Source organism: Acartia tonsa, chromosome 4 (genome assembly GCF_053477335.1).
Source record: "Acartia tonsa isolate MP-2025a chromosome 4, ASM5347733v1, whole genome shotgun sequence".
In the NCBI taxonomy this organism is placed as follows: domain Eukaryota; kingdom Metazoa; phylum Arthropoda; class Copepoda; order Calanoida; family Acartiidae; genus Acartia; species Acartia tonsa.
The window spans coordinates 32,825,456-32,847,680 of NC_137263.1; the positions used below are offsets into that span (position 1 = coordinate 32,825,456).

General features: G+C 32.1%; 2 protein-coding genes across 2 annotated transcripts; both read left to right on the forward strand.

The window, feature by feature from the left end:
• Window positions 1-231: 231 nt before the first annotated feature.
• On the forward strand, window positions 232-14,647 carry LOC145316844 (uncharacterized). The gene is made up of 5 exons (XM_080157605.1): window positions 232-553; window positions 6,879-6,961; window positions 11,321-11,440; window positions 11,891-12,081; window positions 12,433-14,647. Exons 1-5 carry the CDS (start codon window positions 405-407, stop codon window positions 13,207-13,209), a joined length of 1,320 nt encoding a protein of 439 aa, XP_080013731.1. The 5' UTR covers window positions 232-404; the 3' UTR covers window positions 13,210-14,647.
• Window positions 14,648-17,327: 2,680 nt separating this feature from the next.
• LOC145316845 (lambda-crystallin-like) lies at window positions 17,328-20,146 on the forward strand. Its single transcript, XM_080157606.1, has 7 exons — window positions 17,328-17,517; window positions 17,785-17,911; window positions 18,001-18,103; window positions 18,666-18,849; window positions 18,933-19,023; window positions 19,326-19,492; window positions 19,791-20,146. Exons 1-7 carry the CDS (start codon window positions 17,357-17,359, stop codon window positions 19,936-19,938), a joined length of 981 nt encoding a protein of 326 aa, XP_080013732.1. The 5' UTR covers window positions 17,328-17,356; the 3' UTR covers window positions 19,939-20,146.
• The last annotated feature ends 2,079 nt before the right edge of the window (window positions 20,147-22,225 follow it).

Here is a 22,225-nt window from a genome sequence, read left to right on the forward strand (position 1 = left end):
TAGCGAGAGAGAGAGAGATATATAAGTGAGAGGGAGAGAGAGAGTGTGTGTTTGTGTGTGTGAGAGAGAAAGAGAGACGTCTATTATGCAGTCAAGAACCAGTTCTAAAGAAACCATCTCACCCTCTCATCATCTCCCCCACCTCTTATTGTCAACAACATCAACCAATATCCACCCCTTTCCCATGCCACAACCACCGCCGTTGAGTGCTTGATGTAAAACCTTGGGTAGTTACACCAGAAGGCGGTGGGGTGAAGGTGATTGACAAACTATAAAAACAAAACAAAGATATATGTGATTTATAATATATATATCAATATTTACATTCAATTTTCTCATCAAATATGACGTGATTTTAAAAAGATTAAAGTAAAAAAATCCAATAAAATAAAATATTATCAGTTATGGCATCGTCCAAAAAGCCTAAATCTAACGTGATAAAAAGCTGTACAACAGCTGTTGTCGGCCTCTTTTTCTTGTTGACAGTTGTTGAGTGTGCGGACTGGGATCTTGGGGATTTGTCCCATGTACCATGGATCTCGGTTTCCAGCCGGTAAATATATTTTTTCATTTGTTTTATAGACAACTATTGGCTTGGATTTCACTCAAAATAAATTAAACCTGCACAGAACTTATATGAAAGCCCCTAAAAAGTCGGTACAGTGGTTTCAGATATCTTTACTGACAGACATACAGAGTCACAGACATCCTACCCATTCAACAATGATGATTTATTCAGACAATTGGACAGTGACATGGCACCAACATAATAAAGTTTTTTTGATTCTAAGATTCTTTTATTCAAAATAATTAAAATCGTGTCATGATTGGTAGATTTAATGCTTGAAAAGCAGAAATCGTAAGATTTTAAAGATGTCAAACTTTTTCAGACGACAAGATATTGTTCTACTATGTATTGACAGTTATGTACTATCTTTCAGAAAGACTTTAAAAGAAGTAATTCTAGTTTTAACAAGTGTAATCCTATATTTAAAAAAAAACATATCTACGATTTTATGGAAATTTTAGAAGTTTATCAATGAACAGAACAGAGTAGCTGTTACATTTATAATGAATTAAAATCAATTTAAAACTAATTATTATTATGAGTCACTATGATTCATATTAGATTTTTGTTTAAGGGGATTTTCCAAAGACTAAAATCATGGGAAAATGGTTTGGAGAGGGGGGGGGGGATATAAATGTGAATTTTTTTTAAAGTTTATCATACATTTTAGAAGACTTTGGTATGTACGGATTTTCTTTAAAAAGATATAAACCAGAGGAAGTGGGTATGAAGGAACGCAAGGAGAAGACAATTGACAAGAAATAAATATTCCAGAATGGCTTCAAAACCGATTAATATCCACAGGGTAAGAATCGGTTCACAGCCATACTGAAAAATGTCATTGTATTACAGACAAATTTCCACAAACATTAAAATAATACCAGTTATGTAAGCTCGGGCCTGTGGCCCCTCGGGAATAACAAAATAGGTTTTAAACCTATGATTTTTTATTTTAAATAATATCCGTTGAAAGCTGTGTATAACACGATGAGATAAATAATTATTCTTACAATTCTTAAAATTCGGCCTTAATGCTTTGGGGATAAATGGGAAGAAAAGAGGTGTAGATTGATCACTTAATTTTTAAACATTAAGAACTACACACGCAAACATTATAAGAGTAAATTAAAAGAAAATGGTATAAAACCTGTCTGTGTTGGTGGTTATGTTGCGGATATAAGGTCAAGGATGCTCTGTGCCCATATTTATTTTGCCTAAGGCGCTGCTTTTCAGTAGTGCAGCTAATGGTGGGAGTGGACATTGAGCTGTTTAATATACTATTACTAGTAACTAAAGTTTTATCATAACGTTTTCTTATTAGTTGGCTCAACAACTTGTGGGATTTTTCTGGATTTTTATTAGTTGGTTCATTAGGTTGAGTGTCCAAACGTTTCAGCCACTAAATGTAATCTTAAGAAGAAGTAATTTTGTGTCATCATTGCATTGGGGATATTCATCAATTTATCGGTCATTGTCTCATCTTTAAATCCCTAAGCGAAACTACTCTGAAGTTGTCGAGAATATATACGTTTGTTTGTAAACCCGTTAAGGACACTTACAAAATGTGATTATCTAGTTTTGCCGGGAAACTTAAGGTATTAGACGAAGGAAATAAGATGATGTACACATATTTTAGTACAAACCCCCCTATAAATTATAGTTATTAATGGAAAATTTTAGACAATACAGTTAATAAACCCAATTATTAATTTAATTTAATTAACTAAATCAACCAAATTTTTTAATCCACCGAATGAGACATTGTTTTAAAACTTTGGAGACCGATATATTTTTCGATGCCTACGTCCCTAAGGGACAAGACAATGAAAATAAATTGATGTAAACCTCCAATTACAAAACAAAATTATAAATTATTGGTTAAAAAGTGTGGACGCTCCAAATTTAACAAACTTTAATTTAAAGATAATAAAAGTTCGCAACGTACGTGTTTAAAAATAAAAGTATAATTTAGAGACTAACGATAAAACCACTTATCCCATTATCAAATAATAATAAATCCCAATTTTTGGATTAGATTATAATTTACTAATCTACTTTGTCCAGGGATCTAAATGGATAAGACCAATTTCAATAAATTAATGAAAATCACCAGTTATTTTTATTGGAATTACTCCTTCTGTAGATTAAAATTATGGATTGAAAAGTTTGGACATTACAAAGTTCAATAAATTTTTAATAAAGAGACAAGAAAATAGCCAATAAATTCATTTACATCCCCAATGATGATATACAAAATTAACCCCTCCTGTGGATTACAATTAGTAGTTTATACGTTTAGACACTCAACTTTATAAACAAACTAATCAAAATTCATTAAGAGGTACAAAGCTGATAAGCAAACGAATAAGCAAACTTTATTTTAAAACTTTGGGTACTAGTGCAATAAACAGCCCAATATCCTCCCTCGTCCCCAACGGATGAAAGATCTTTTTTTAATTTTAGGTCCAAGTATAATTTACAGTCAATGTCCCCTCTCCAATTTTTGTGGCTTATAATTTACTCATCTACTTTGTCCTTGGTTCTGACATTTAAAGAGCTACCCAGCTCTCAGGCAGGGAGGGCACATTAGACTTGAAATTACATGTGTTCCTAAAATTGTATAAATATGTTCTCTAATGTTGGTTATTTGTATTAAATTCTATTTAAGTGGTACAGAATAGCAATATTCAACCTTTTTCACCAATAATTTTAATCTACAGAAAGGGTTATTTTGTATATAATAATTTGAAGTGCACATTATTTTATTGTCCATTGCCTTATCCCTTTGGATCTCTGGATAGTACCCATTATTTCTTTTCAATGCATTTCTTCTTCTGTCTTTTTTAAGTAGCACAGAAATTCTTTTAATTGTTTGTCCGACTGTCCATTTCATAAAATCATTAAATCAAAATTAAGTTGTTATGTGAATGCTACATTCACAAAAGCCCGGTTATAGAGATTTTAGTTTACAAAGTTTGTAAACGGTATAATTTATATTAAAAAGTCACCATCATTTGAATTTGATTGTGTAATTGACAAAAGAGTTAGTAAAAAGTGCACATAAATAAAAGGTTGCTTTTTAGGCATTAGTTTTTCCAAACTAGAATAAATAATATCAATTTTAACTAAAAAAAAAATTTTTTTGTGCAAATAACGCTTTTAGTTGATGATTTTTTTCTACAAGATTTTGTTGGTTTTAGGGTATTATGAAATACAAGCTAAGTATATAAACTCTTTAGAAAAACAACTACATAATTTTAAAATTTACTATAAATAAAGAGCTTCAAATAAATCATACAATCATTTTTGGATCAAATTCCAATCAAAATTCGACCTAATAACCTTAATTGAAGGAAAGCTTTGTTTCTGCGATGTTGATTGTGTGTCAAAAATGTGTTTTTTTGTGTATATTTACTGTACAATGTAACTAGAATCTACTAGATTTTTTTAGAAAACCAATTTGAACACAGAAATCGTGTTCTTTATTCATTATTATTAAAATACAAAATTTCATTCAAGTTTCATTTTGATTCACTAAGTGTTTTTTTAAAGACTTCTTATGATATCTTTAATTGTAGAAAAATAATTCATCATTCATTTAAAATCTTACTAGACATACATTTTATCTAAAGCTGAATGATTGACTGAAAGAACACATTTTTTGGTTATTTTCCCGTAGGGTGGGGGGGGGGGGGGGTGGGGGGTTAAGGCATGACTTGTTTGAAGGATAGAGGTATCCTTCCAAAAAAATATGAACTCTTACTTGAATCTAATAGAATCTTCACCATTAATGGGGACCCGATTGGTCCAGTGGTAAACTTGAAGCATATTGGTTCTGCATCTTTTAAAATTTAAAACTACGGTCTCAAGCGCATTAGTTTACCATTAACATTTGACATGGGTAATATGCATGTTGCTGTGCATACAATTCCGCAAATGTATCACATCATAAAAAATATTAAGGAAAATGGCCTAAAACCACTCCAAGACATTGTTAAATCTTACCTGAAAAGTGATCCCATTCTGACCAGCAATTTCCGAGATCTATAAACAAAATTAGCTAAATACACTTTATATAGTTAAATCAGTGGTTGAAAAGTATGCACACTAATTCAATTTCGAAAAAAGTAACCAAATTTTTTAAGTCTGCGAATAATATTATGTGTTTTAAAAACTTTGGATGCCACGACTATTAATAGTCCAATGTCCTCTCCCTTCCTTTATCGGATGTGTTAATGATATGCGGAGGTGAAAGAACGCCATTCTTGTCCGGCGGGTTCTATAGTCTCACTGCTACAAAACAATACATTACTTTGTTCAACGTTACTTTAGGATATAATCATCTGTTTTAAACTGTGACAAGGCGACCCCAAAATTGACTCAGAGGGTGTGTTTATAGTGTATCATTGTGTATATCACTTCCTATAACATCCTTGTATGTGCATTGAAAAGAGATAAACACCTAAAAGTTTTATAAAAACTTGATTTGTTGGTACAAATTGTCCATAAATAATTTTAATTATATAAGGAAGGGTAATTTTCTTTATCACAATTGGGTGTATTCATAAATTTATCGTAAATTGTCTTATTCTTTTAGATCCCTAGGTTATAAGATAACAAATCGTTTTATAAGATCTACAATACAATGTTGGGCTTAATTATTATCTGCTTACTTAAGAAACAAAATTTGTGTTGTTCCAAATAAGATTCTATCTATATGGACATGCATAACAAAATTATGTTCTTCCTTGTTTTAACTACCAAACCATCATGTTGCATACTAACATTAATGTTCTATTATATTGATGGGGAGTGCAATCAAATTATGAAAATGTACTTTCAACTAAATGGCAAAAAAACAAAATGTAAAATATTGCTTGATAAGCTAAGTCATAAAACATTTTTTTCAAATGCCTTTTTTATCATACCTCATTTCCTCTAATGTAATGTACATATATAAGACAATTCAAATTGTAAATAAGAAAAGAACCTCTGTTATAATAACTTTATAGTATGGTGTATAACAAAGGTCATATTATAAATAAGAAATGAACCTCTATTATAATACCTTTATAGATTATATTATAAATAAGAAATGAACCTCTGTTATAATACCTTTATAGTATGGTGTATAACAAAGGTCATATTATAAATGTAGATGTTAGTAAGAGATTATGGAGATGCGCCTAGGTTTTTCACGGATAATGGATGACAAACCCATGAACAAAAACCTGTTAAAATTGTAAAACTATTGTAATTTATAACTATCCTATTACATAAAGTAGTAGGTTTTTTTTCAGAAGCTTGGGATTTCAATAACTACTGAACTAATCGAGTTCTCCTTTTTAGAAAAGCCTTACATAGGTCTCGGGGTGATTTCATGCTATTTTTTTAAGACCTAAGTCTTGGGATGGTAATGATTATTTTTCCCTTTTTCACTACTCACTCTTAGATTCTGGGGGCGCAGCAGCTAAGAAATAATAAATAATCAAACATGAAGTCATTACATATTCCTTCAACGTTTGAAATCGAAAGAATCATTACATCACAGTATAAGGAAAGTTTGGAAACCTTGGGGGGTTCTCTAATTTTGGCAAAACAGCATTTGGTAGCTTCGGGTTACTAGTAGTGATAGAACAACGACTATACCGCATAATTTCTATGTGTAAGAGTCTTTTGGTACCTCTTAATTTTTAGGTAAATGAATTAAATTATTCCTCCACACACTGATTCTATATAAGACTGTTAACTAAAAAATATGATATTTCAGTTCCCTTATCCCTGATGTAAATAGGATGGGTGTAAGGTTTGCACAACTATACAATCACATCCGCGAGTATTCTAGGAGTGGTGTATAATCAGAGATTTTAAGGGATAAGATATACATTATACATCCCCATGACGTTAAACAAAATTACCCTTTTGTGGATTAAATCTTTTGATGAAAAGTTTAAACAATACTAGTTTGGAACCAATCAAAATTCAGTAAAAGTAAAAGTAAAAATACTATAAAGCAGATATATTTCATTTGATACCAGTGTAATTTACTTTCCAATGTCTCCTTCCTCCCTGTGTTGTGTATAGTTCCTGTTAGCGTTGCCTTGTCAAGTATATGATAATTTGCCTTTCAAATCACAAATAATAATATCATTATCCATACCTATGCTAAATATAAATAAAAATTCGATTTCAATGTCTTAAGCTGGAATTAAAAATCTTTTTATTAATGATTTAACATTTTAAATCCTATATATTGTATTTTTAAAAAATTCTAGTATATTTTTATTAATATGAAATTTTTGATTTTCAGGAGTGAGTTAGAATCTGCCATAGAGAAAGGTTTCTCATTAGTTCAAGTTTCTGTTGATAATGGTACTCAGTTTTTACATACAGGTATTCTTAATAACAATATTTAAAGTCATTTTAATGTCTTTAGTATGATATGAATCTGGAATTTTAAAAATTACCTATAATTGTGATAATTAAATTAAAAGCTCATAAATACAAAACAATATTGATTCATACAGTTAACTTATATTAATTACATTTGAAATATTATATCAAGAAATACAAAATTTTGAGAAATAGAGCCCTATTGAAGACATCATACATATATGAATTATTGAAATATTATCTAACCGCGACTTAACAAGGATAATACCATAATCAGTAGCAAAGCATTATTATTTCCCTACTAAAATTAAAATTGTCTCCATAGCATTTTTGACAGACAGACGGACAAGGTGAGTTTATACAGTAGATTTAAAAGTCAAAAGAAAATTTATTTAAAATATCAGCCATCAATCTTTAAGCTTAGTCGTTTAAATAACAATTCCCGTGACCTACGGAAAAAAATATTTTGAGTAGATCCGCATTTCAAAATGAATGCAATTATAATTTTAAAAGCCCCACCTAAACTAATATTACTATTGAATCAGCTATGCATAAGAATTCCTTGTATGAAAATGCAAAAAAAAATCGAAATGTCATTTACACTTTTTTTTCATATAAGAGCCCAATCAGTTCTATAGTTAGCAAGATCTTAAGCTTCAATTGGACTGACAGACTAACATACAGACACTCATCGTTCTACTTTGTATTAGAGATTTTTTTATCTGGTGTTGTATTCGCATATTGGAATTGTTATTTATCGCAGGGTATTAAAGACAGCTTTCCTTGGATAGTAAAAATAAAAAAGTAATTAATTCCAGTTTTGTAAGCCGATAGGGACCGAACGGCCGGGTTAAAAAATTGGAATTAATTTTGAACTTTTTATCCAATTATAGAATTTTGTCTAAAATACGATACATGATTATCTGGTATGGCTGAGAACACGTTTTTAAAATTTAGGATATCAAGCGGTCCAATGGCCATCCTGGAAATAATTATAGTTTAGAGTTCATAGAATAATATTTCTAATCCAGCGGATATTAATCGGTTTCAAAGACATACTGGTAAAGTAATTAAAGTTGTCGTTGCATGTATGATAAATCGCAACAAAAATTAAAGTTAAAGAGAGAAAAAGATTTATTTCAGATAGAGTAGACCATGCAGAAAAAATCAGAGAAACGGGGGAGGGGGAGAATTTTTGGATTTTTATAATAAAAAATACAATGTCATCTTCATAGTCTTTAGAAGATAAAGAATTTTAAGGGTTGATTTTATAATATTTTGAAAGCTCTTGTTTTATTTTTCTCATCCCTGGAATAAATATAAATTTAATAATAAATGATACGTTTTTACTTAGATATTGTATTTATACAACCAGGACAATTATGTCTTATTTTAATCAAATTAGTAGTAAATAAAAGCAACTTTTAAATTTTTTGCTAAAATCCTGACAGGTGGGGACATTGGGCTTTAAATGTTATATACAGGGTGGGGCAAATAAGACCGGACAAACTTTAAACGGCCATAGCGCCAAAACTACTTGACCAATCAGGACGTTTGACCACACTATAAAAATCTTAGGTAATGACCGTTTAGCACAAAAAAATTTTTGGACGAATACAGACGTGTAGAACGAGCTGGCCGCGCATATGTTCAACAAGGCAGATTCCAAACACGCCGGTGGTTAATGCGCAAAATCATATAACGTAGGGTCCGATAGGGAAGGAGTTGGAATCTTGACCCCAAATTATGTGGGTGTCTTAGGCTCATTGAGACACACATTTTGTTGTGTTTAAATCCATTTTAGCTCAATCCTAGCCGAAATGAGATCGATTTTTCAAGATTTTGAGCCTTAAGAAATCACAAACAGTAGTGCCCGACAGGGAAGGAGTTGGAAATTTGGGATCAGTAATATTTGACATAATATCATTTGACATAAATTCATTTCACATAAAACATTTGACATAAAGTATCATTTGACATAAACTCATTTGACATAAAAACGTTTCACATAAACTCATTTGGCATAAAGGTACATTTGGCATAAAGGTACATTTCATATAAAGGTATACTTGACATAAAGGTACATTTGACATAAAGGTACATTTCACATAAAGGTACATTTCACATAATGGTACACTTGACATAAAGGTACATTTCACATAAAGGTACCCCGAGCATGGCAACCGGTGTACAGAATCTCAGTTCTGCACCACAAGCCTCGCACGACTGAAGTTCCCATGTCTATACAGTCATATTTATATTAAAATATTTTTAGAAGTTTTTTGAATTTTTTTTGAAGATTTTCTTTTAATAATAAATAAAAATTTCTGAAATCTTTAAAAAAAATGGAAAATCTTCAAAAAAAATTCAAAAATCTTCTAAAAATATTTTCATATAAACATATGACAACCTCGGGTAGACTTTGAAATGTATCTTTATGTGAAATGTTTTATGCCAAGTGTACCTTTATATCAAATGTACCTTTATGCCAAGTGTACCTTTATGTCTAATGTACCTTTATGTCAAATGTACCTTTATATCATATGTACCTTTATGTCAAATGTACCTTTATGTGAAACGTTTTTATGTGAAGTGTACCTTTATGGCAAATGTACCTTTATGGCAAATGTTTTTATGTCAAATGTACCTTTATGTGAAGTGATTTTATGTCAAATGTTTTATGTGAAATGAATTTATGTTAAATGATATTATGTCAAATATTACTGATCCGGAAATTTGACCCAAAAATTTGTGTGTGTCTTAAGCTCATCGAAACACGCATTTTGAGTACTTAAAGCCCACTGTAGCTAAATCCTAGCCCAAATGAGAGCAAAAATATGGATTTTGTCAATTTGGCGGTTACTCATGTTCCTAAGGAAATGTGGCCTCCCAGCAGCCCGATCTTAATTCAATGGACTTTTGGGCCTAGGGCTACTTTGAAGCATGCACCAATAGATGTGCTTATACCACAAAGACCTCCCTCATTGCCACTATCAAGGAGAACTACCCCAGCTTGGACAGGTAAATTTTGACCTGGACCTGCCGGCGGTTGAGGAGGCCGGTAGAGGCGGTGATTGAGGCTGGCGGCGATTTTGTTGAATTATCTACTAGTCATATACCTATTTTGCTTGCCAGATTTTAAAATTCAATAAAAGCTTTAAAATTGACGATTTTATGTTTATTTGTTTAGAAGTTAGAATTTGTCCGGTCTTATTTGCCCCACCCTGTATACTGGTGTCCAAAGTTTTTAAATGAAATGTTCTCATTCGTTGACTTAAAAATTGTCAGTCCTTTTTTTTAAATTTTGATTGCTTGGTTCAAACTAGTAGTGTCAAGTAATAAATATCTTTAAATTTATTTTGTTTATCATCATTGGTCTGAACATCAATATCTCGTCCAATTACTTGTTCCTTAAGGTCCTGGTTAAAATTTAGGGATATAAAAGTAATAAGACATTGGCCTATAAATTAATGTACATATACCAATGATGATACACAAATTACCCCTTCCTTATATTACAATTATTGGTTGAAACGCTTGGACATTAATGAACCAACCAATCAAAATACAATAAAAGTCCCCAAAGTTGTTATGCCAACAAATAAGAAAACGTTATTATAAAACTTTGGGGACTAGTGTAAAAAACAGTACAATGTCCCCTCCCTCCCTGGATAAAATTAGTTGACAGTGACACATTGAATTTAAAGTTTTCCTTTCGACATTACGATATTCTAATGAATTCTAACTAAATATCTAAATGTTGATAAAATAACTGCACGATTTTTTGTTAGAGATTTGGAATGCAGTAGACAAATATTAATTAAAATATTGTTTTTACAAAATTATAACACCTCCACAAATTTTCGTACAAGTTTTCTAAATATTTGAGGAGTGGTAGAAAAGTTGGTAGAATCCTAATAATATACAAGTAGAACACACGTAACCCCTCCACAAAAAAAAACTTGTTTTTGGTCCTGTGCTGTGGGAAGCTTTAACCCCAAGGAAACGCTGGGCCTGCAGTTCCCATTCAAATCATACTTACATGTAACCACCCCTCGCCTTATTTATTTTTTTAAAACCCTTAAAAAACTTTACATTACTCTCCCAAACCTTTTTAAACCCAAATTAAAACTTTAAAAGAATTATTAATAGGTTTTAAACTCAAAAGGGGGATTAAAAATACTCCACTTAAAATTAGAAGGATAATGCCGAAATGTTTATGATAATTTAATCTCTCCTTTTTGGAAAGAAACTTAATTGAAATAAAAATAATCTTTACCATGGGTGTAGGCAGGATCTCTTAAAATTGTTGGTGCCACAGGATCTAGTCCCTTCCCTTAAATTAATTTTTGTATATAGGAGGAGACCTGAATAATTTCCTACCGATAATTGTTGGTGACACAGACTCGAGTCCCGCCTCTGATCTCACACTGAGCCATGCTCTCAAACAAATTATTGTCAAGACAAACAAAAGAACAGGTTAGTTTTTAGGGGCGCTATCCTGGGAGGGTGGTGGTAACCTCCCCCGCCTTCGGTACAAACAGACAGATATACAAAGATTCTGTTATTTTATCATAAGCATTGCTGGATATCGCGCTGAAATTTTGATAACTCCCTTAAACCACAAACAAAATCAACATACTGAAAATCCGAACAAGCCCCCTGTTGTTGCTTAAGGAGGGTTTGTAGGGGGTGTAGAGCCTTGTTGAGTGGGTATAGGTGAGTTTACACATAGGGGGTGTATCCAATCCCTCACGTTTGCCATGAAGAAAGCTAAACCCTTTTTCTGCACGCCTCTAATTCTAAAAAATATAAATTTAAAAAATAAGAAGAAAAATCTCACTAACAATGAAAAATATCTAAGTTAAAGCCATATGTTGAAAGCTTTAAAAGAAAACTACTTGACTAAATCAAACATTTATATTTTAGGTTTGCACATAAAGTTTATGACCGCAAGCATCCTACCTCAGTCCTTGGATGTGTTGACCGACGTGATGAGCCAGAGTGCTGACGTCATCAATGTGCCTGTGTTTGTGGAGGTGAATGTGCTGGAGGCCAGCAAGGAGTCCACACAGCCACTGGTCAGGGATCCAGAGCAAGTCATCATGAAAATTTCTCAGGTAAATTTTTTACAGTTTTAAATCCTCATATTAAATAAAACAAGTAGTAGTAAAGTTTAAAGAAGGCAAGTATATACATGAAAATTTTAGTCATACTCATTTCTAATTTACTTTTATACAAAGTTAATTATGTTGAGTAAGTTTATTGATTATAAAATATCCAATTATTTTTAAATCTTCATGATAATATACCAATAAATTTAAAATGTATCGAATCGAGGCTTATTTTTTTTCTAAATGATTTCAAAATTCGATGAATTTTATAAAAAAAAAAATGTTATTATATGGCTCGCCAGCAGAAACTAAAATCTGTAAAGTTTCAAAATTTTATTGATAATTAACTGTTTTCAGATACCTGGTGTGACCCCAGTGCTTGGCTGGGCCACCTACCACGGCAACGACAAGGTCTGGAAGTCCCTGGCCGACAACACCTCCCTCACGCGCTTTGAGTTGCTACGTGTGCGCAGGATCATTGAAAATCTGCGCTTCAGTCCAACTACCATTAAGGACACCGACGTAAGATTCCTGAATATTATTGTGAACAAGCTGGAGATGACCGCCAGCGACCCGCAACACTCTTTTGCCCACCTTGTAGTGTCCCACCTTTTATCCGCGATAAAAACCAACGGTCATAACGACAAAGCTATTGAAGATCCCTATTCTCCACGACGTCCCTACCGACCCCCCAGAAAGGAACCAATAACCGAAATCCTACCAGATTATTACATTACAAATGAACAGTACACGCGTACACAAGTTGACCGAATGCTGGCACTAGCAAAGCCGCTCAACAATGTCGGCTTTTCCGTGCGAGCTGGCATGCTCAAGTCCGACGAATCTGTGGAGCAAATCTCAAGACTTTTAAAGGATGACTCTTCAAGATTTATAATTGTCTCCAAAAAGAAAATGGACAAAGAAGAGGTTGGTGATGTTGATAAGTTACTGCAAAGGGTGGGGAGGAACAGAGTTCTGGTGGAGATGGGAGACTGGACCTCTGCCGACGACCCAGCCAAAGATATTTCACGTGTGCCAGAGCCCAGAGATTTCTCCAGTGGGTGTAATTATATCTCCATGTCATTATATGCCATCACTCTTGCCAGTTTAGTTCTTTCAGTTATGTCATATTAAATATAGTTTAAGTAGCACAGATACTCCATAACTTGGTTTTCTTGTACGTTAGACTCATACAAACCAACATACCTAGATTTAAAGTATAAGTGATTCCTGATTCATATTCATAGCTTAGGCTTTACTGAACGTTGTAAAACAGTTTTTTTTCAAACATTACCATAAGCCTGTATTTATAAAGACTGTGTTTTTTAAAGTTTTATATTCTTTTTCATTTTTTGTAAAATTTTTGATAATTGCTAACAATTACATAAATATATCCAGCAAATAGAAAAATACATAACCAATATATTAATGAAAACAACTTCAATGGCAATTTATTTGAAACTCAATACATATCAACGAAAAAAAATAATATATTTGTAGAAAAATATTGTAATTAGTTTAGAATAAGGGATCAAGTCGAGAAAAGCGAAGGAATGCATTTTTTAAAAGATTGATAGTCTAACGATGACAGGCATACCAAAAAAATGTAATAAACAAAGATATAAATAAACTTAGAATATTGTGATTAATAAGGCTAAGTTTATTATTAAAATTATTACTATTAAATATGTACACTATTTCTAATATAAGTAGGGCCATATTTTGTTAACGTGATGCTAATGGTCATTTAGGCCTGTAATGCTGCAGTGCAATAAAACGAGGCGAGCAGTTATTGCACAGGAAATAAATTACAGGGCTGCAGAGCCCTGGTTTATGTCAAGTTCTAAAACAACTGGGCATGCATGATGCTCTGGCACAAAATTAGATTTGGTTTGAGACATTTCTTCGTATTTCCAAATTGATCCTGTAATAATGTAATAGTAACTATTAAGGTGCTCTCTATTGTATTTTATGATTGTAATTAATTAACATAAAAGATTTTCTAAATTAAAAATCTACATTTCAAGGCTTGGTAGTAATCGTGTAAGTGAACCTGCAATTTTTTGTGTGTTTCATCTAAAGATTTCGTGGCTTTTTTTTCTCAGTCGACATTTTTACGGTTGAGGCTAAAAGCGGATGCCGAGCCTTGGAATTAATCAATGTAAGTAAATAGAATCTGCTATTTATCCTAAGATGTATAAAAAATAGTAGAATCATAATTTTTTTCTTCTATATTTCAATCCAATAAAAATAACTGTGATTTAAACCTAAAACTGCTTTAAGATGATTATTTTTAATGTAATTTGTATATAAGTATTTTTGGGTATATAGTCCCTTTCGTGACATCGCACCTTAAGGGGCGATTCTTCGTATTTTTCACAGTAGGCTTTCTCCTATTTCTAGCCCCTGCGGGGGGCTCTAACCCTGTGGGGCAATCACCTAACCCAATATAACCTAAAATAACCTATAAAAGCCATTTTAAAAATACCCTTAATGTGCGATGTCACGAAAGGGACTATTCCCGTATTTTTTTATAACTTTTGTAAGATAGTCCACTTAAAATAAAAATAAAAATAAATCAAATGTTTTCTTTGTTTTAAATAAATGGGTTGATTATTTTTTTTGGGGTGGGGTTGCAGAGTGAGGTCGGTATGTGGTTATAACCTCATACTTATATTTAAAGCAAAGATTTCCTATAATTAGGGAATCATGATGATTCCTGTAACAGTTAGTGACAAGGTACACTGTTATAAACAAAGCATCTCTATAATCGAATCCTAAAAATGTAGGTATTTCTTTAAATAGAATCCTGTAATCAATTTTGCAACAAATTTTTAAAACATGTTTATTTCTATCTTTTTTGGCTAAAATTTTTCATATGATATAATTATTCTATTCATCTGGTGTTTTTTTAAATAGTCCTAGGACAAGAAGGTACAATGATATAAACAAAGCATCTCTATAATAAAATCCTAAAAATGTAATGGAATCCTGTATTTAACCCATTTTGCAACAAATTTACATACAATTTAGTTATCCTTTAATACGTTTTAACACTTAACGTTTATCGTGCCCTCTAATTTTAGAGCTTTCATTTTATGGATGTTGTCATCTTTGTTAAATGTAAACATATTTCTCGTATTCATTCGAATCCGGTGGATAGGAACCGGTTCTCATCCATACGAAAAAACTATGTCTAGCATCGTATTATATCCAGTTTTCTACGAATATAGAAATGTACAATCAAAAGATTAAAACCAGTTTTTTTAGCCGGTGCCTTCGGCACCACGGGGCTAAAAAAACTAGTTTTAATCTTATAACTGTACATTCTATATCCGCGGAAAGCCGTTTATAATACGATACAAGAAATAACTATTATCATATGAGTGTTTGTTATCATAACATTTGAACTCGATACAACAAGAAAATTATTAGTAAATCAAGTTTTCATATTAAACAAAATTATAAAATGTGGCTTTTACCCAACAAATATTTGTTCGAATCTTAAAAGTTTTTAAAAGCTAAATTTTTCTACATTTGGACTCCGATCCCGACAATCATCACATAAAGGCTCGTTCTTTTTGCTAATTTAGGCATGTTAGAATTTCCCCATCAATTTCAAACTAGGTCTGATAGAAAGTGTAGCAACAATATAATCAAGTTCGTGTGACCATTTTAAATATGGTTTTTGGCGATATTACTCGATATTTCTTATCTGATTTTTAAGCTTAGCTTTCATGGATGTTCTCATCTTTGTTTAAAAAAAAACTTATTTATATGTCATAAATAAATCCTAGATATTTTATAACACTACCTCAAATAGCAACAATAAAACTCATATTCCCCACATTGAAAGGCAGTTTTCATAAACGCCTTTAGCCAGACGAACAGGACGACTGCTTATTGTTCATGGGAATCTTCAGTAGCCTGAGAGTCAAGTACAGCGGTCGAGTATATCACATCATTTGGGTTGTACATACGGACAGAATGGATTGTAAAGAGCAGACGTTTTTAGTTACATAAAATACAAATAATTTAATTAAGATCCTTATTAACAATCAGACTTACATAATCATGTTTTTGCAGATCATTAATGTGAAGACAAAATTATTATAGCTTTTTCCATGCCACCACATAGATTATATAAATTATATTTTGACTTGTGACTTTATTTTCTTTTTTTTATGCAAATAAATGAAAAGTTAAATGTCTTGAAAAAAAAGAAAGCTCTACAAGACTACTGACAAACAAACATAACAATTATAAAAATTGCTGAAACCTAACAATTTTATCGTTTTAGGACGAATTTATATAGATGCTTTACCAATATTCTTATCATCCCAGGAATCATTATTTCAAAAATCTATTAAATGCAATGGGATAATTTTATTCATGCTGTATGTAAAAAAATTGGACTTATAGACTTTATGGTAAAATCATTAAGTTGTTACGCAAAGAAGTTTGAGAATGAAAGGATGATTTTAACATGCCTTAAAATATTTTTGACTCGATTACTTTTTCAATTAAAATCTTTAATGTTATGTATATTGTCTGTGTTTGTTTGCTACATATGTTCTTAGTTTTAAAGGGAGTTTTTATTTGTACACTTAAAAATTATTTCATTTTGCAATTTTTCTTTTTTTATGTTTGTTTTAAGAATGGATTTACTATTACATGGATCGTACATTATCATGTACTCATATAAAGTGAACTTGTAGCTGGCTAAGATAACGACCCCTCCCCGCTTTAAACCATCCCCTTCCCACCTTCTGGATGAAGGAACTGACTAATAAGTGATGTCCATGTTAAAAACCTAAATTAAAGACAGTTTTTCCCCTGTCATAATATCTACGTATATTCAATATCTATAGTTTTTAAGTGAAGCTTTTAAGTGAGAAAAAAATCAACAAATATAATTTAATTGTCGGGCTGTCTTAGCTCATACCTTTATTATAATTTTGATAAAATAAAAGGCATAATTGAAGACTAATACAAAGCAATTATAAAAGGCAAACCTTTCATACAGGTATTTTATCAAACTTAAATTATATGTTTACCGGGTGGACTCTTAAGTTAATAACCTGATGTATAAAAAAATGGAACTTTCCATTGATTTTAAAAATATCTGTTTATGTATGATAGGCCTGTCTATAATTTGTAAACAAAGATTTTAATTTACTCAATGAGTAATTTTGTTAATTATGATTGGAGGGAGGAGTATATTGATTTTATCAATAGTCCCATCCCTCAAGATCCCTGCATGTTTTGAACTTGTCTATCCATGTTTTACAGAATAATGGAGTCTAAGGGTAAGATTGGTATAGTTGGTTCTGGGCTGATTGGCAAGAGTTGGGCCATGATATTTGCCAGTGTCGGCTACAACGTTGTTCTGTACGACGTGGAGGAGAAGCAGGTCACTGCTGCCATTGAGTCCATTGCAAGGTAGGATTAAATCTATGCATGATAGAATCACCCTTTAGACATTAAACCTTTACATAATGTGAACTCATAACTCCATAGTCATTATTAAATGCTATGCTAATTTCAAATATTTGCTTTCGATCTGACATTTGGGACGTTTCCTATGACGATAAGACATGATTTTCTACGCACATCTGCTCTGTAACATTATCACAAAGGACCTAGTGATTAGATCTCTACATATATAGTGAACATTCTCCCTTTACTTTACCCTAATTCTTTTTATAGGGAACTAAAGCAATTTGAATCTGAAGGCACTTTGCGCGGAGACACTTTGACAGCTGAACAACAAGCACAGCTCATATCTGGCACTTCCAGCCTTCAGGAGTGTGTACAGGGGTGTGTATATATACAGGTATAACATGATGTGTACAGGGGGTGACCAATATAGTACTTCTAGTCCAATATCTATACAAGTATTATTATCAACTATTAATGTCATAGGAATGCGTCCCAGAAAACTTGGAGCTAAAGATCAAGGTTTGGAAGAAAATTGACGAATTTGTTGGAAGTGAAACTATTCTTGCTTCTTCTACTTCTTGCATAGGTAAATAAAACATATTTCCCTTAAAGTTTCCACAGAACAAAGCACAGAATCCCCACTCCCCCACTCCTATTTTGAAAACAAGAGTGAGTTACTTTTTCAAAGCCTAATTCCAGCAGGGGGGCCCTAAATAACCCCAATTTATTTTAAATTTATTTTAAATAAGGGGTGGGGTGCTTCACACGGTAATTTTACCAACATTTGTCGGGCGATGTTTAAGTTACAAAGTAACTTATTGCTGTATATTTAGTGATTACCTGCATGTTTGCCTTTCCTTAAAAAAAACTTCTATCTTTAATTATAAACACCTGTTGAAATGTGGAACACAGTAATAGTGTCTGACTGATTATGACGTAACAAAAAAAAATTAGCCAATGAGAGGCCGTTATTGACCAATGGTAAAATTTATAGTGGCCTCTCATTGGCTAATTTTTTTTGTTACGTCATAATCAGTCAGACACTATTACTGTGTTCTGAAATGTGCTATAGGAAAGCTATATTTTGTCTCTGTAGTGACAACCAATCCCAGCGATTTTTAAATGAATTTTTTCTTTAAAATATTTAGTTCCTAGCAAGATATCAGCTGATCTGAACAACAAGGCCAGATTTATAGTAGCCCACCCCTGCAACCCTCCATACCACACCCCCATGGTAGAGCTTGTCCCCGCCCCCTGGACAGACGAGAAGACGAGGGCTTCAACCAGGCAGATCATGGCAGAGGCGGGCCAGGGTCCAGTCAGCCTTTCCAGGTACAATAATTATAAACTTAGGTTAGGTCAAGTAGGATAAGTTGGTTTATTTAATGTATAATCATACCCCAAATTAATTTTAGGGAGCTACCCGGTTTTGTACTGAACAGAATGCAGTATGCACTTCTCAACGAATGTTTTAGACTCATCAAGGATAATGTTGTTACACCCCAGGTAGTAAATTGGACTATTGTAGCGTAAAACAAAGGTGGTCAAGGGATCGAATCTCGGCCTTCATAATGTAAAAAATACAGAAGATTAGATATGTCAGTAAGAGTAAGTGGAATGTCTTGACCGAAAAGATTACAATACACTGACAAAGGGGTGGTTTTGGATTTTGGCCAAATAGTTAAACAATAAATAAGACATTGTTGTTAATCCCTTCCCGCAGAAGTTATTATCTTATGGTAAATTAACTTTTCCATAGTTCTGTAAAAAAAGAAAAACCGTTTAAATGCCAGATATTTTTTTCCCAGGATCTTGATGTTGTGATGAAGGATGGTATGGGGATGAGATACGCCTTCATGGGCCCCATGGAGACCATCCACTTGAACGCGGAGGGTACCCAGAACTACTGTGACAGATATGGAGAAACTATCTACGATGTTTCCTCCGACTCTGGACCTATTCCTACTTGTTGGAAGTAAATTTATTTACATATTTATATACATACCTATTTATCTCTCTATCTACATTTATAACTACATATCTATCTATCTATCTTTCTAGCTACATATGTTTTAACTGGCTTTCTATACTTTTCTGTCTCTTCTTCTTTTCATATATGTTTCCACGTTATCTCTCTATTTTAGATTTTACACCAGATACTCTAATAATATACTCTAATAAAGTAAAAGTTGTAGCTGGCTGAAATAACACCCCCCCCCCTAATTAAATTTCCTATTTCATAATATCCACTTTTATAATCTATATACATTTAGACAAGAGAGTGAGGAGGACAAAGCTACAGTGGCTAAGATCCACTCGATGATGTGCACGACAGTCCCGGAGTCAGAGCTGTACAACAGGAGGCTCTGGAGGGACCAGAGACTGGCTGCTCTAGCCAAGCTCAAGAGATCAATGAAATAATTTGTTTTGTGAATGTTTTGTAATACAAAATATAAATATTTTCCATATTAAAATAAAATTCAACTTAAAAGTTTTTGTTTTTACATAGTTGAATTGTTTATCATTGATTTTTCTAATGATTATATTAAATGTTACTTCAAATCCTTTATTTTTTAACTTCATTATAAACTTTTTATTTTGGTAAAATAAATTAACTAAAATCACGAAACCTTTTTTGGAATTTATACTTGGAAGACGACGGAAAATGTTTGGATTCGCGATTTTAATATCTGTTGGATTATAACCGATCCTCAGTCATACTGGAAAATTATAAATGGCATCGTATTGCAGACAACGAATTTTGAAATAAGAATTAAAATATTAATTTTAGTTTTGTTATACCCGAGAGGCCTAATTTTCATTTGAATTTCCGCGGAACGCTGTCTATAATACGATAAGATAAATAACTATTCTAAAATGTCTTTCATTAAGAGATGGGCATAGAATAAAATTTTTTCTGCAGAGAACCATATATATATTTCTAACGATATGCTAAAGTCAACATTTTCTGATGCTCATAAAAATAAATCGATATATTATTACTTGGATGTTGCATTTTCACATACTCTCATAAAGCAATGCTTGCGGCTGGCTAAAATAACCCCCATCCAACTATTTACCCCATCACCTCCCCTCCTACTTGATGAGAAAACTGACTAATAAACGATTAGCAAGTTATCAAGCTAAATTGACGACAATTTTTCTCCTGTTATAATATCTACGTATATTCTACATTTTATAAATACTAGCAGCTTCGCCCCTAGCCTCTAGGGGCTTTTTCCCTAAAGGTTCAGGGGAGAATTAAAAATTATTTTTTACATTTTTTTAGATATTTTCAGTATTTTATAACTTTTTATAACTTTTTATAACTCTTTATAACATTTTATAACTCTTTATAACTTGTTATAACTGTTTATATTTATTTATATTAATTTATATTTTCTAAACCCTTCGATTTTATTTTCTTTTTTCATGTTTTTAAAAATTTCTTTGCCATTAGCCTTTTTGGGGCTTCGCCCCTACACGAGAAGGAAGGTTTCACAATCTTTTTTAATTTGAAAAAACAAAGTTTAAAAGAAGAAAAGAAATTTAAAAAGAAGAAAAAAAACTAAAAATATAAAAAATATAAAAAAGTATAAAAAAGTATAAAAAAATATAAAAAGATATAAAAAGATATAAAAAATTTAAAACATATATAAATTATATAAAAACTTAAAAAACATTAAAATTAGAAAAAAATACGAAAAAATTTTTTTTGGGGGGGTTTGGGGTGTTCCACACCCCAAGAAAATAGCTTAAAACCACCACAGGACCGATAGGTATATACCCTGAAGAGTAGAATCCAATCGGTTCAGTGGTTACCGAGATCTTAAGCTTCAGACGGACGGACAGACAGACGGACGGACGGACAGACATCAAGCTACTTTGTATTATAGATAGTTTGCCTATATATGGTCTTTTATAACAAAATTGCTTCCTTGTTTTTAATAGCGGATTTACTCTATAATTCGAAATGTAGAAACGTGATTTTTGCGGTTCCTGGTTAAGATATACTACTAAAGATTTACTACACCAATGAGCATTTCGTATATAATTTACTTCGTCCGTTTGTCTGTCTGTCATGCTACATAATTTATTTTTATGATCAATGAACAATTCTGCTCTACTACTCACTTTCACCGTTTGTCAATACCTGTTTTTATGTGATTTGCTATTTATGGATGTTGTTATCCTTGTTTTGTTCTAAAAACGTTGTCTTTGGATTTGGTCGTTTACGGCTCAAATTAAAGTTCTGAACAACTTGTTTTTTCACTTAAAATTTTACCTTTTTGGTGTGAAGCTACTCTTTAGGTCAAGTCTCATGATAGTCTCTGCTTGTATCAAAGTGGGCACAGGGATCTATTAATCCGAAAATGTACACAACTGTAGAAAGTACAAAACACTTAAAATCTTGCTTCTAAAAGTTGATTTAATAGTTTGTTTTAAAAATCTCCTTGGGTTTACATTTAAAAAATAGACCTTCTTAAAAATAATTGTTAAAATCAAGGGTGTATCAGTGGGGTAAAGACTCTTGGCATAGAGGAAAAAAACCTAGTGGATGTGTCCCAACAAAAAAATTGCAAGGTGGGTGGAAACACACGCCTCTATATAAAAGTCGGTTTGTGCAATTGAACGTACGAACACAACATTTTTTATAGATTAGCTTCGGAAATAATAATAATAATTTAGAAATGAATAGGCATATATG